Source organism: Carlito syrichta, unplaced genomic scaffold, assembly GCF_000164805.1.
Source record: "Carlito syrichta isolate Samal-C Ts95f unplaced genomic scaffold, Tarsius_syrichta-2.0.1 Scaffold303626, whole genome shotgun sequence".
Classification (NCBI taxonomy): Eukaryota; Metazoa; Chordata; class Mammalia; order Primates; family Tarsiidae; genus Carlito; species Carlito syrichta.
Genome location: NW_007247722.1, coordinates 702,177 through 716,923, shown reverse-complemented (window position 1 = coordinate 716,923; position 14,747 = coordinate 702,177). Strand labels below are relative to the sequence as shown.

At 37.9% G+C, this 14,747-nt stretch overlaps 1 protein-coding gene across 1 annotated transcript in view; it reads left to right on the top strand.

Annotated features, from left to right (window-relative positions):
• Positions 1-14,747, top strand: part of ITPR2 (inositol 1,4,5-trisphosphate receptor type 2) — a 496,128-nt gene that overhangs the window by 43,130 nt on the left and 438,251 nt on the right. The window contains exon 2 of the mRNA XM_008058785.2: positions 1,864-1,934. Within this exon, the coding sequence (XP_008056976.1) occupies positions 1,864-1,934 (71 nt within the window). The remainder of the gene's footprint in view (positions 1-1,863; positions 1,935-14,747) is intronic.

Genomic DNA, 14,747 nt, shown 5'->3' with positions numbered 1-14,747 from the left:
TCTTTTAAAAATTATTATTATAAAGATGTGGGGTGCAATTCAGGGTTAGGTATTCTATCTGTGTGTGTGCGTGTGTGTGTGTGCGCGAGATATATATCTTCCTCCCTCACACTCTCACACACGCGCCCACCCTACCCCCACTCCCATGACAGTTTGCCAGCGCTCCCATGTGTTTTTATATATATATATATCTGTATATATATATGTGTGTGTGTGTGTGTGTGTGTGTATATATATATATATATATATATATATATATATGTATATATATATATATATATATATATATATATATATATATATATATATATATACACACACACATACATATATATTTATATATACCCATATATATTTATATATACACATATATATTTACACACACACACACATATTTGTATATATATTCAAAGTAAGAATTGTACTGCTTGATCATTTTAGCATTTTGTTTTGTGTAAATTGGATCCCATAGAAAAATCTAGTGATATAGGAAGTGTCTGCTTCTGGTGACTAGATAAACCAGGAACCAAAAGTTTCATTTTGATTTGGCTGATTATTTTAGTTCAAGGAGTTTACTCCGTGCTGAGCTTATGCTTGGTAGTGAATCTGGTTAATACTTTTCTATTTTTATTTTTTTAAAAAACAGAGAGTTGCAACTTAGGCATCTTCCTTTAAATGAATCAAACACATGTAATTAATTCACATGCATTCTCACAATATTCTGGAAAAAAACCCCAGTTATTCCTACCACTTAGTGGATAAATGAATGTCAGTGAATCTTTGGTAGGTAGATCTTTCTCTTAGAGCAGGAGATTCATGCCTCCTGGCTTTCAATTTAGATATTTAGCTTCTCTGTCTTGAAATTGTCCTACAAATTGCTTCTTATAAATATTTTAATAGAGATTAAGCATGCTTTTGTAACTACAAAGGCAATTTATCAATTGACTAGCACTTGCTATGTGCCAGGCACTCATCTAGAAGCAGACAGTGTGGTAAAGAGTGAAACAGACAAGGTCCTTGATTTTATTTATCAATTAAACAGAAGCTGCCAGAAATTGTACTAGGTACAGTTAAAAACATCAAGTCATTTATTCATCCTAACAGTGCTACAAAGTAGGTACTCTTGTCTTTTTTTCCCCCAAATGTAAAGAAGGAAGCTTGATGTCACCTAGCTAGGAAGTGGCTCAACCAGGTTTTGAATGCAAGCTGAGTAGCCATCACCACCTATTCTGTAGTCACCCCAGAAGCTTGATCTCAGAAGCTTACAATTCCTTGTAAAACATATATACATGCATTAAAAAAGAGGAAAAAAAAATGATGAGACTGCTTGTAATATTTTGCTGTATTCTAGTCCTTATATGTGTGCATGTAGAGGGGTGTGTGTGTGTGTGTGTGTGTGTGTGTGTGTGTGTGTGTGTGTGTAAAATGTAGATGAGTCATGGAAAGCTTGGCAGTGAGACTGAGACTGAGAAGGTCTCACACATGTGTTTAAGCATGTGTGATACCTTATTGATTGGTTATCACTTATGTTCACAATATATTATAAGCATTTTGTAGGCCGGTGCATTTCACTGAATAGAGTTTTAAATAGCCATATAATGTTTCATGGGTTGTCTATGTCATGATTTATGTAACTAGTTTCCTACTTTTGTAGGAATGTTTCCTATTTTCCATTTCATAAACTTTTCTTTAATTAATATCTCTATAACTGACCAAATCTTTTTATAGAGGCATGATTACTAAAAGGTTTATAAGTGAAGAATTGTCTTAGAACTTTCAGGTAGTAGTTATACAATATCCATGTGCAATCTGTGCTTTATGAAGATGATGACGTTAACAGTGTAAACACGTTTTTCCTTCTAGATTAGTGGATGACAGATGTGTGGTACACCCAGAGGCCGGGGACCTTGCCAACCCTCCCAAGAAGTTCAGAGGTAAGATGTACATGCCAATTTTGTAGTTGGTGAGCTAAGAGGGTGGGTTATTTTTTGTGTCTTAAAATAAGTAATTATTCAGAGTGGAGCTATCAAATATAAATATGTTCACTGAAAATTTAAAAATTTCTCCACTTTTTTCTTTTACACATTGAAGCATTTACAATGAAGAAATATATTCAATTTTTATTTTGCAGGCCAGTAGTCTATCTTTTGAAAGGAAATCTGGTAACTAGCTGTGAAAGGCAACTTTCTAAGCCAATAGCAAATGCAGCCAAATAATACTTATTTATATATTTCTGTGAAAGTTATATTATGTGTTTTATGTTTTATGTCAGATCTGTATCTTTGTCAAGGAGTGTGACAAGGAGTGTGACGGTGATGTGCTCGCTTACCTTTTAAAGCAGCAATTGTCTTAGAATTCCTTTCTAAGTATAATTTTAGAAGTAATGTGATAATTTCCTAAACAGAGAAATTGGTCCTAGTAGGAGACTGATACTCAACTGTTACATAAGAAGGATTAATGGAATCTGCAAAGAATCATAGAAAGCTAAACCCAGTAATTAGGAGCTTGCTCAAATCAATTTCATAATTTGTGTGTATTTATAATGATAAAATGGTTTTAAAACAGCATTTATCTTGAACACTGTGTAAGTATTCTTTCTCACAATGGTGAAAAGCAGCCTTAATAAAGGATAAAAAACTGTAGAGAGTCGAGGGGATTCTTCTGAGCCACGTGCCTGAGTCCAGATGTGCTGCTCACTGCACTGGAAAAGAGATATATTTAGCATTTGGTAATTGTTTACCATGTTTCACTCTCTGTGATAGGCGCTCTATATACAATATCTTATTATAAGAATATTTTATTTATTTCATTTCCTCTAAGCTCAGAACCATGCAGAGAAAGTAGCATGCACAATCAACATTTTTTGAGTTAAATTGGTCACTTTATAAGAGACCCAAATTTCTCCCCAAGTAGAAAAATTGGCATGAGACATGCTATGGAAGATAAACACTTGTTGGAAACACCCACAAAACTACTCAATAGGGACACTTTTCTAACCCTGGGCAAGTGAGTTCTTCTTGCAGTAACCAGTTTACACTGAGGATGGACTGAAGGATAAAGTTATCGTGGGGGAGGGCTAGCAGCTGTAGCAAGTAGGCTACTAATAATCATGAACAACCTGCCAGAGACAGTGCATTTCATGTATGTGACACGGTCTAAATGATAAAAGAGGGTAAAGAAACACTAGTGGAAGAACAGATAGTAGAAAGAAAAAAAACCAGGTAGATTCTGGTGAAAAATATAAACTAGCACATTATATAATGATGAGGAGAGAATGAGTGTTCTGGAGAAGTGATTCGAGGAAATCTCCCAGAATGCAGCCCAGAAAGATACAAAGAAGGAAAATACAGATGAGTTATGGAAAGCTTGGAGGTGAGACTGAGAAGGTCCAGCAGTATCTAATCAAATTCTAGAAGGAAAGACTAGAGAGAATGGGAGAGAGGCACTGTGAAGGGATAGCACTAAACTGAAGTAAAAACTCTATTCCCCAGTTGGAAGAGGCACACTGAGGTCAGAGTAGTGATGTAAATAAAACCAAATCCACAGATACACATGCCTTTATGAAGTGTAGGGCATTAAAGACAAAAAGAAAAGTTCTAAAAGCAAACTGAGACAACAAATCTGCATTTGTAACAGGAAAAGCATGACGTTCAGGTTTTGACTGTACTGTGCCCTGGCTATGTCATCTTAAGTAGGTCACCTAACTGCTTTGAGCCTCAGAGGACATCTGTCATTGACTAGTGGGAATAGGAGTTGATAACAACAACAATGCCTACCACACAAGGTTTTATAACTCTTGAAAATCTTTCCACAGAACAAAGTAAAAGCATTTTAAGTGATTGTACAAATGATAGTTAATTTATAATAGTCATAATATATTTTCATTAAACATGTTTGACTCTATTCTTAAGTTATCGCCTCTTCAGGGACAGGATTTTATTTTATTCTTTTTTGTGTTTCCCAGGCATTGTGCTTTACCCATAGTATGTACAACCCTCCAAAATAGTCAATAGAAGTTTTTGAATGAGATACCCGAACTGTTTAAGGGATCATGTGATACAATTTGGTTCCCATCAGTGCCCACACTTCACTGCTGCGAGCCTGGGGAATCTTACTCCTCTATTGGTCAGAAAAAAGACCCAGTAATCTCTGAAAGATAAACATGTAGGGTTTGTGGGTGCCTTTTTTTTCTTCCTCTTTCCCAGAGAAGATAATTGTTTTAAAGTGCAAAGATGATTTTAGTGTATCTGAGGGAAGCTGGGGTAACAGCTTTGTACCCACTAGGCAATTATGTGCAGCTACTTGGTCTCATATTATTCACTGGGCTCTGGTTCAAAGCATGAATCACTCTTTCAGGCACACCATCCCTCTGGTGGAAGGCCTGCTTTTCCTGTAATCCAAAGCTTAAGGTCATTATTCTTGCCAGTATGCTCTCATTTTTTTTTACCTCCAGTTTAAGACGAAACCATTATCTTACTACACTCACCATGGGAAAAGGAGGGTCTTCTCTAACTGAGGACTTAGGGCTCCCTTTTATCTTAAAGTCACAACCCTTCTTCCATGATACATCGAACCCCATCCCCCCAGATCCTCAGAGGAGAATTCCCTGAGTTGGGCTTGAATCTGCCCTGGTCTTCTCACAGCTTAACAGCCAGGAGCAGATGGTGCTGTTCCAAATGCCTCAGCCTTTTGCATAGTTTGCCCTTTACAGCTCTTGCCTTAGACCACTCTCTGCCTGAATGTCTTTCCCCAGTTTCTTCTGACTTTACAAGTCGTTGCTGTTTCATAGGTTTGCCCACCAGAATATCACTATCCCAACATTTCCAGACTCCCTGCCAAGCTTCCAGAGCACCCTCCCTTATTGTTACTTTTTAGATAATGTAAAGAAACAAAACATATCAAGAGTTCCACTGCACCTCAGTTCCTGTTGCCTCAGCCAAATGATATTCTCCAAGTAATTTAAAAATATTTTGTTTTTCTGTTCGTGCTTTTTTTTTTTTTTTAATTTTAGGATCACAAGGAACATGTAAGGATTTGTTACATAAGTATATTGCGTGAAGGTGAGGTTTGGTCTTCTGGCAAGCTCTCTCCCCACCCCCAATAGTGAGCATGGTACTCAATGTACGACTTTGTATTCCTTAACTCCCCTCCCTTAGCAGTGCCCACAATCTATTGTTCCCATCCTTATGCCCATATGTGCCCAATGTTTAGTGCCTATTTATGAGGGAAAACATGTGATACTCAGTTTCTTGTTTCTGTGATAATTCACTTAGACTGATGATCTCCAGCTATATCCATGTTGCTGCAAAGGACATGATTTCATTCTTCTTTATGGTTGCATTGTATTCCATTGTGATATATGTCACACTTTCTTTATTCACTTCACCTTTGATGGGCATTTAGTTTAGTTCCATGTTTTTGCTATTGTGAATAGTGCTGCAATAAACATGAGTGCAGGTGTTTTTTTGGTAGAGCAATTTGTGTTCCATTGAGTGTATTTCCAGAAGTAGGATTGCCGGGTTGCATGGCAGCTCTATTTTTAGTTCTTTGAGAAATCTCCAAACAGCTTTCCACAAAGGTTGGAAGCTTACATTCTTACCAATGGTGTATGAGTGTTACCTTTTCTCCAAAACCTTACCAACATCTGTTGTTTTTTGAGTTTTTAATGATAGCCGTCTTGACTGGGTGAGTTGGTAGCTCATCGTAGTTTTGATTTGCATTTCTCTGATGATTAATGATGCTGAGCATTTTTTCATATGTTTGTTGGCTGCTTGTATGTTTTCCTTTGAGAAATGTCTGTTAATATCTTTTGCCCACTTTTCAATGGAGTTATTTGTTTGTCTGTTTTTTTTCTGTTGATTCATTTGAGTTCCTTATAGATCCTGGATGTTAGGCCAGATTTTTGTTTTTCATACTTGCACTATGATTTGTTCAAGTGAATCATAACATTTTAGAACTGGTAGGCAATTAAAAGTAAATCTAGTACAACTCCTCCAATTTTTTCGGAATGAGGCACCAAAGTTCTAAAAAGGTTAAAATGATTCTCCCAAATACACACAATTATACATTGAAATGTTCTTTTTTTTTTTTTTTTTTTGAGTTGGAGTCTCACTCTGTCGCCCAGACTGGAGTGCAGTGGCCGCTCCCGGCCACCGCAGCCTCGACCTGCTGGGCTCCGGCGATCCTTCTGCCTCAGCCTTCCGAGTAGCCGGAATTACAGGCATGTGCTACCACGCCCAGCTGATTTTTTTATTTATTGTAGAGATGAGGTCTCGCCACCCAGGCGGGTCTCGAACCCGCGGGCTCAGGCAATCCACTCACCTCAGCCTCCCAAAGACGCGGGATTACAGGCTGTCACCGAGCCTGGCGAAATGTTCTTTTGACTGTGTCACATTTCCTCACTAATGAACAGAGGACACTAACTAAATTAACACTTTCCAAAGGTTCCTTAATACCTGGTAAACACCTATTTTTAATAGAAGCCATGTAGTCAGATTAATATTATCAGAAGCACTGTGGTTTTAAGTGAGTAAAATTCTTTTAATGATCAAATATCCACATTTTAAAATGATAAACTGTAACACTGGACTAAATGCAGAAGAGTTGTAAAGGGAGTACAGACAGTTCCCTTCCACTCAGTTTCCCCTGTGATTTGCATTCCACATAACCATGGGACATTTGTCTAAATGAAGAAATTACTTTTTGTATGTCACTATGGACTAAATCCAGACCTCATTCAGATTTTGCCAGCTTTTCCACTAATGTCCTTTCCTTGTTCCTGATCCCATCTAGGACCCCATGATGCATTTAGTCCTCGTGTCTCCTTAGTCTTCTGTAGTCTGTAACTCTTTCTGTTTTTCATGATGATGGAATTTTGGAAGAGTACAAGCCAGGCATTTTATAGAAAGTCCCTTAGATTGTGTCTTCCTGATGTTTTTGTCATGGTTTGACTGGAGTTAAGGTTTTGAGAAGAATATCACAGAGGTTAAGTGCCCTTCTTTTTGCTTCGTATCAGAGGGTACATCGCATCAACATGGTTTATCACTGGTCTTATTTTTTGCTATACAATTTAACCCCCTTTCCTCACACTAAATTATGGAAGTTATTTTGGTTGATTATATATTTTTATAGTTCCTTTGCACACTTCTCCCCCTTTCTCTAGAAAACCTTTCTTAATATTATTTTCCAAAAGTCTGCATATATGTGCCTTTTCTATTAGGAGGAGAAGTCAGCTTCAAGCAAGCGAGGGCTACATCTTTTGCTTACCTCCAGGGTGATAAAACACAAAGTAATGGAGAAACCAGAGACTCTGGGAGAACCTATTCCCTGAAGGGCTGAGGGAAGAGAAGACAGCCCCTTCTCTTGATGGATTAAGTACTTCTCAGGGTTGGCCATTTGGTCTTGAAAGTTCCAGTTCTGAGATTCTGTGATCATTTGTTAGTTTACTATTTCATAATCCACTGAGCCTATCAAGGGGCCACTTCTGGCAAGCACAGTCAATTTGAAGTTATAAGTCAGAATACTTCAGGAATTGGAACTAAAAGAGAGAATTTCTTTGCTGTGCAATGCAATGTTAAAGTAGGTAGGGGAGAATCGGGGGGAGACTGGCAAAATCATTTCTTTAACTCATTTTTCTTCAGGTAATTCAGGAAAGTCATTTTGAAGGCTAGGCCTCACCTTTCAAACCTTCACTCCTGGAGGTTATACACTCATGCACATAACTGAAACAATGTTCTTGCTAGGTAGTTGCTTTGACTTTTTTGTAGTTACACATGTTGATCCTGTCTAACACAAAGATTCCCACTATGAACCAATGTCAAATAGCTACTCCACCAGCTTAATAATTGCTATATTGAGTGTCTTTAGGTTTGATGCTAGTATACATTTTTTAAAAAGTGAAGACTGAAGCTATTTCAGATTTGTAATCAATGAACAACTATTGAGCATTTAATACAAGCTACACTGTGCTGGAGGCTTCTCAGGAATTATTATTGAGTCATCACAATAACCCCATGAAGTAGAAGTTGTTTCCCAATTTTGCAGTTGAGAAAGTGAAGTATAGAGAAGTTATGCGGCCAGCTTAAGGTCACCAAGTTCATTCATGGTAGAGCTGGGACTGAAACCACGTTTCATGACTCTAGAACTGTTTGTTTTTAACCACTGTGCCATACTATCTATTGAATTTGGCCCACCTGAAAAATCTACCTGCTTGACCTATAAAGTCACATAAGTTAAATCTAATCCTTCTTCCACACAATAGCCTTTTAGGTATTTGTTTAGAATGACCATTTTACTGATGATCTTTTCTTCTATAGTCTTCATTTTTAGTGCTTTAAACTTTTGCCAGCTACAAATTGTTCTGGGGATTTTTATGGTCTTCATTATACTGCCTTGTTTATTTTATGGTCATGCTTCTGTTTGCCAATTTAATTCTGAGCAGTGTAGAAATAACTGCACACAGTATACTTGGGTTTCAGCGAACAAGAATCCTCATTTTTGAAAGCCATACTTGTAGTCCAAGAGTCTTGGGTTGGACTCCCTAACTCACCTGGAGCTGTCAGTTAATCCAAACTTCCTTTTGTGTCTCTGGACTCTCATTTCCCTCCTTTTGTGCTGTGTATGGTTCTTTGGAACCAAGTGGAGAGCATGTTACTTTTCATCTTATTGCATTGGTCCAGTGTTCTAGCCTGCCAAACTGTTGTGTGGTTTTTTTCTTTTTGGATGTTTACTCTCATTCAAATTGTTTATTCAAATTCCCAGCCTTATGACAGCTTGAAATTTGTTAAGTTGATAAAAGATATGTGTTGTGATACTCTGATTTCATGTGATTCCAGTGTTGTTGAACATATATATCTAAAGAGGAATAGATCACGACTGTATTAATTGGGGTGCATACAAATTAGACCCTGGAAGACTGGGTGGAGGTAATCTATTTGGGAGGTGATCTCAGAAAACATGGGCAAGGAATTGGGGAAGAGTGAGCTGAAAGCAAGAAAGGGCAATAATGTATGCATTAATGCCCACCACTCTGGGCAACTGGAGCTCAGTTCCGCTGAAGCCATCAGTGAAACCATGCGGAACATGCCTCAGAATCCCCTACCCAAGGACAGAAAGGGTAGAGCCAACTCCATCCTCCGTGGGTTTCAGTTTGCCCTTGAGGACGTTATCATTCTGGGTTTTTCCTGCTCTTTCTCTAGGTTTCAGGAAAAGCCCTAATGCAGAGACAAAGAGAGATCCAGGAACTTGAGGTTGGAAGCTGTCAGCATGTTGGAAACTCTCATTGCAGTTGTCAGTGAACTTGGGCCTGAGGACCCATGTTCACATTTTTGTGCATGCTCAGAATTTTTACACCCTTCTTTAATTGAAAGACCTGCTATTAGAATAAACTGTATGAGAGTCAAAACTGTGCTAACTTTGTGCTCTGCTGAATCACCAAGTTCAAGCACAGTGTTTTGCATATCGTTGGTGCTGACTCTATTTTTGTTGAATTAATGAAAAAAGTTGACTGGGCTTGGTGACTCAGCCTGTAATCCCAGCACTTTGGGAGGCCAAGGCGAGAGGATTGCATGAGCCTGCGGGTTCGAGACCCACACGGGCAACTTGGCAAGACCTCATCTCTGCAATAAATCAAAAATTAGCCAGGCATGGTCGCATGCACCTGTAGTTCCAGCTACTTGGAAGGCTGAGGTGGAAGGATGGCAGGAACCCAGCAGGTCGAGGCTGTGCTGGCCATGAGCATGCCATTGCCCTCCAACTCAAAAAAAAAAAAAAAAAATTCTAGAAAATAATACTTCTTAAAGGCAATATAATTTCAGTTCTGTCCCCAGATGGTTTCTTTGTGTCTATGTCTACTCAATATGTAACACAGTTGTTTGATTAGTTGTTTTATGATAAAGCAACTTGTAGTTTATTGTAGTCTTATATTCTACACCTCTTAATTTAAGTTCACCCATGTCACACATTGCATTCTAACATATCTGTAGTGCAAATATCTCTTACATGTATTAAGTGAAGATATTTTAGTAGTTTATGGTATTTTGTGTTTTGCTGCTACTCAAAGAAGCTCAGGAAATTGCAACAGATTTCCAAGTCAGCAATTACGTGTGTTATACTGAAAAATCATTAAAATTCTAGTTGAATGTTACTGCTGTGTTTATCCTGTGTATTTGTGGTAAGTCATCCTGTTAACAACTCCTACTACTAACCTGCTGTTATTAAACTGTTAAGTGGTAGTGGAAATTGAATAATAAGTTTACTCTCCTCGGTAAGGTTTCAGAGAAGGGCCAAAGGATGAAGTGAAAACAGACTGTTTTGCTTCTTTGCTTCTCCTGTTGAAGCTAGTCAGGATTTTAAAAAGCATGTGTAATTTAAAATATTTTAGTCTCTACTGGAGGGATGTTGCTGTGGATCTGAGTGATGAAATAGGACTGCTTTGGAAGTCTTGTGAATTGCTGTTTAAGGCAACACTCGTAATTATGCTAATTAATTTTGTGTCTAAATTATAAGTAATTGTGTGTCTAAAATATAATGATATATGAATTTTGTTGATTTGCAACTTTAATTGTGAGGTTCAATTCTCTCCCATAAAAGTAAGAAGTGATGGGCAGAAAATGAACAACTGTGGTATGTGTGGAGCCCTGGAGTAAGGACGACTCTCCAATTCCCTCACTTACTCATCACATGTCCATAGACCAAGCTTCATGAGCTTCAGGCTCATATGTAAAAATCTCCCATCCATATTGTATATGAAGTTAGTTGTGTGTCTAAATTCCTAGTAAGTACTGAGTAAATATCCCTTTTCTGTATTTTAACAGGCAAGACTACTCTTTCCACGAATAGAAAGTTCTATATATTAAAATTCTTAACTTTGAGTGCTTATAATGGCCTTTCTCCCTATTACCTTATTTAATTCTTTTCTTTTTTTTTTTTTGAGAGATAAGTTCTCTCCAAGTTGTCCAGGCTGGTCTTGAATCCCTGGACTCAGGCAATACTCTTGCCTCCACCTCCCAAATTGTTGGGATTGTAGGCGTGAACCACTGCTGCCTGACCATTTAATTCTTCCCATTTTACAAATGTGGAAACTGTACTTCAGAGAAGTAAAGTAACATGCTCAATCAAGGTCACCTAGCTAGTAGGCAGGAAGGTATGCTTGTTTGAAGTGGGTGTTTTTCCACCGTGTAAGATCTTGGATAACATTTAGCAGAGATTTATTGTATATACACTGTGTGCAACATAGTATGTGCACTAGTTGCTACAGTTCAGACAAGTCAGAAATGAATGCTGCTCTCAAGGAATTTACAATCTAATGAGGGAGATAAGATACGTATATAAATAATTACAACGTAAGATAGAAAGTGATAAGGGCTAAATAAAAAGATATAGTGAATGTATTGTGTGGGAGGATGGAGATTTTGATTTCTTGTTGTGAGTGATGGAGAAAGCTTCTCAATTAAGATAGCATTTGGTCTGAAAGGTTTGTGCTTGTGGAGAAGGACATCTAGTCTTGTCAGGCCTAATATGCACCTTTTTATTAAAGTAGTTCCTAGGGTAATGATTGGTACACAGCAGTCAATTGCATTTCTTCTTTAAACAGTAATGGAGTGCTTGGTATTCTTTTCAGTATAATATGAGATACCAGCACCAAGCCCTTATCCCAATACATTCAGTCTTCTGCAGGTGATAAACAAGTAAATTGATATTAATTGAACGTAATAAGGGTACTCTACTATCACTGCTACTAATAAGTACTATTTATTTAGTCCTTCCTATATATCAGGTAATAGTCTAATTGTTTCATATTCTATTAATTCATTTAATCCTTTGCAACCCTATGAGAGATATAGTTTTGCTAAAATATTATTATCATTCTCATATATTGGATAAGATGCTATAATAGAAATTCCCCCCCAAACCCCCCAAAAGCCCCCCACATATGGAAAACCTACAATGGTCTATAAACTATGAACTTATTTCTTTTCCTCCTAATTCCTATGTGAGTGACCCAGGACTATCTGGGAAACTGTCATTCTCAATGTATGGCTTCCAAAGTTGTTCTAGTAGTCACCATTTGCCAGTTAGTAGAAAGGGGTAAGAGGAATCCAGAGAAAGTGGATTCTTCTTTCAGGAGGACACCTGGAATTTTGTAAATTGCTCTCACTTATATTTCATAGTCATATGGTGTGTTGGATGAATGGTGGCCTCACAAAAGACGTGCCCATGTCCTAATATCCAGATGCTGTAAGTGTGACCTTATTTTTAAAAAGGGTCTATGTGAATGTAGTTAAATTAAGGATCTTAAGATGAGATCACCCTGGATTATGCAGATGATTCCCAAGTCTTTTAAGTGTCCTTATAAGAGACATAAGAGAAGAAGACACACAAAGAGAGGAAGGCCTGTGAAGTCAGAGACAGAGAATGGAGTTTTGCTGTCACAAGCCAAGGAATACCTTGAGCCACCAGAGGTTGTAAGAAGCAAGAGAAAATTCTCTCTTAGAGCCTTCAGAGGGTAACATGGCCTTGCCAATACCACAATGGACTTCTGGCCTCCAGAATTGTGAGAGAATAAATTTCTGTTGTTTTAAGTCACCAATTTTGTGTTGATTTGTTGTGGGAGCCACAGGAAACTAATAAACATGGCTGCCTCTTCCTGCAAAGAGGCTGAGGAACATGGTAATTAGTGGACCAGTCATGTGCCAACCTAAAACTACCTCAAGGAAGAAGAGGATGGGTGTTGGGAGGAGGAGTAACATTCACTATCTTATCTGATTTTACAGATGAGGAAATAGAGGCACAGAGAAGTTAAGTAATTTGCCCCAGGTCATACGTCTAGAAGAAAGCAAGCAGCAATCAGAATCTAGATCGTTAACCACAAGCTATGCTGCTTTTAAACACAAGAAATTATAGAAGCATAGAGAAGAGTATGGTGATTGGCTTTGGAATTCAAAGGAAGAATAGGCAGTTGTTAACCTGGTAGAGAGGAGTAGGTTAAGGAGGAAGAGGCATTTCTGACTGAGGAACAGAGGTATGAAATAGCATGACCAGTTTTAGGGGTGGTTAGAAGTTTAGTAGATCCAGAAATACTCTCCTGACTTCACTGAAAAAAAAAATGTAAGTCTCCTCAGTCTACATTTCTGTGAATTTTTTCACCTCTAAGGCTGGCTGTGTGGGGAGCTAGAGAAAGATCTTACTTATTCAACTCATCGCTTTCCTGGATCCTTATAAGAAGGTCCTTGGTAATCTTCAGATATTTGTATGATACAGTTCTACTTTTAGAAAAAAGAATACTCCTTATGATAATACAATGAAATATATTGTAATCATTTTTACAGAATATTTTCTTATAAATGATAAAATTCTAGAGTACTTCTTTTTCTTTTCTTTCTTTCTTTTCTTTTCCTTTTTTTTTTTTTTTGAGTCGTGGTCTCTCTCTGTTGCCCAGGCTAGAGTGCAGTGGCATAGATCACGGCTCATGGCAGCCTCAACCTCTTGGGCTCATGAGATCCTTCTGCCTCAGCCTCCTGAGTAGCTGGGACTACAGGCATGTGCCACTATGACCAACTCGTTTAAAAAAAATTTTTGTAGAGATGAGGGCTTGCTATGTTGCCCAGGCTGGTCTCAAACTCCTGGGCTTAAGCAACCCTCTTGCCTCTGCCTCTTAAAGTGCTACGATTACAGGTGTGAGCCACCACACCCAGCTGAGTATTTCTAATTAAGCTATATTCATTATTAACTTTGTATTCTTTAGGAAATTAATCCTAATCACATTATTCTTACAGAATATCCTTTGGACAATGCATTCTTTTTGTAATACATTTCTAGGAATTCATTGTGGTGAGAAGTATGGACTATTTGTGGAACTGAAACTTTGGTTCACTCAATGGATTAAACTGTAGGTGTTTTTAAGTAAACCAATCAATTCCCTTTTCCCCTCATCCTCTCTTATCATGTCAGGTATTAGGCATATTGAGATGTCAAGTCAGTTTAGTTCTTACATACTCAATAGCATAAATAAAGTCTCTCCCTTGGGAAGGGAGGAATATTATATATATGTATATTTTTAAAGTGGAAATATGCATGGATTAAAATTGTACTTCTATGGTTTATGGTAGGTGGGCCTTACTTGTTTTTCTCTCTTCTGAGCATTAAACAGATTAACAATACTTATATTTTGTTTATGAAAGTCTTTGTGTGGCTCCATAAATCTTAATAATCATTAACTTATTCAAGCTACTACCAAGAGTTTTAGATAAAAAATCGATTTGCACATTGTGTATTCAAGTCCAAGTCAACTGCCTTTCCTTCCCAGGTGTTGATTTAGTGAGTGAGCAGTTTGAAGATCTTCTCTGATCAGGTGCCCTTGTTTACAGTTTGTGGTTTTCAAGGTAAATATAGCAATTTCAGAATAAAGCAAACATTGCTGGCAGGTGGCAGTGTTTGTTTTACAAATGCTTGGAAGTGGTTTAGAAACTTTGTCTTTGAAAGAATAAGGCGGAATAATCTAATAGAGCAGCCCTCACAAATAGAGATCCAGCCTTAGCTGGTGATGCACCACTGCCTCACCCTTGTTCTCTGGGGCCTTGCTTGCCCCCTTTAAAAGCTAAGACTCCTGAAAAGAGAGATTTATGACTTTAAAATGAAAACGATGGGTCCCCACGAGCTCACTGAGTCTTGGTACTTCTCTATTGCTCTACTGTATGAGTGAGGTTGGAGTGTGTGTGTGTGTGTGTGTGTGTGTGTGTGTGTGTGTG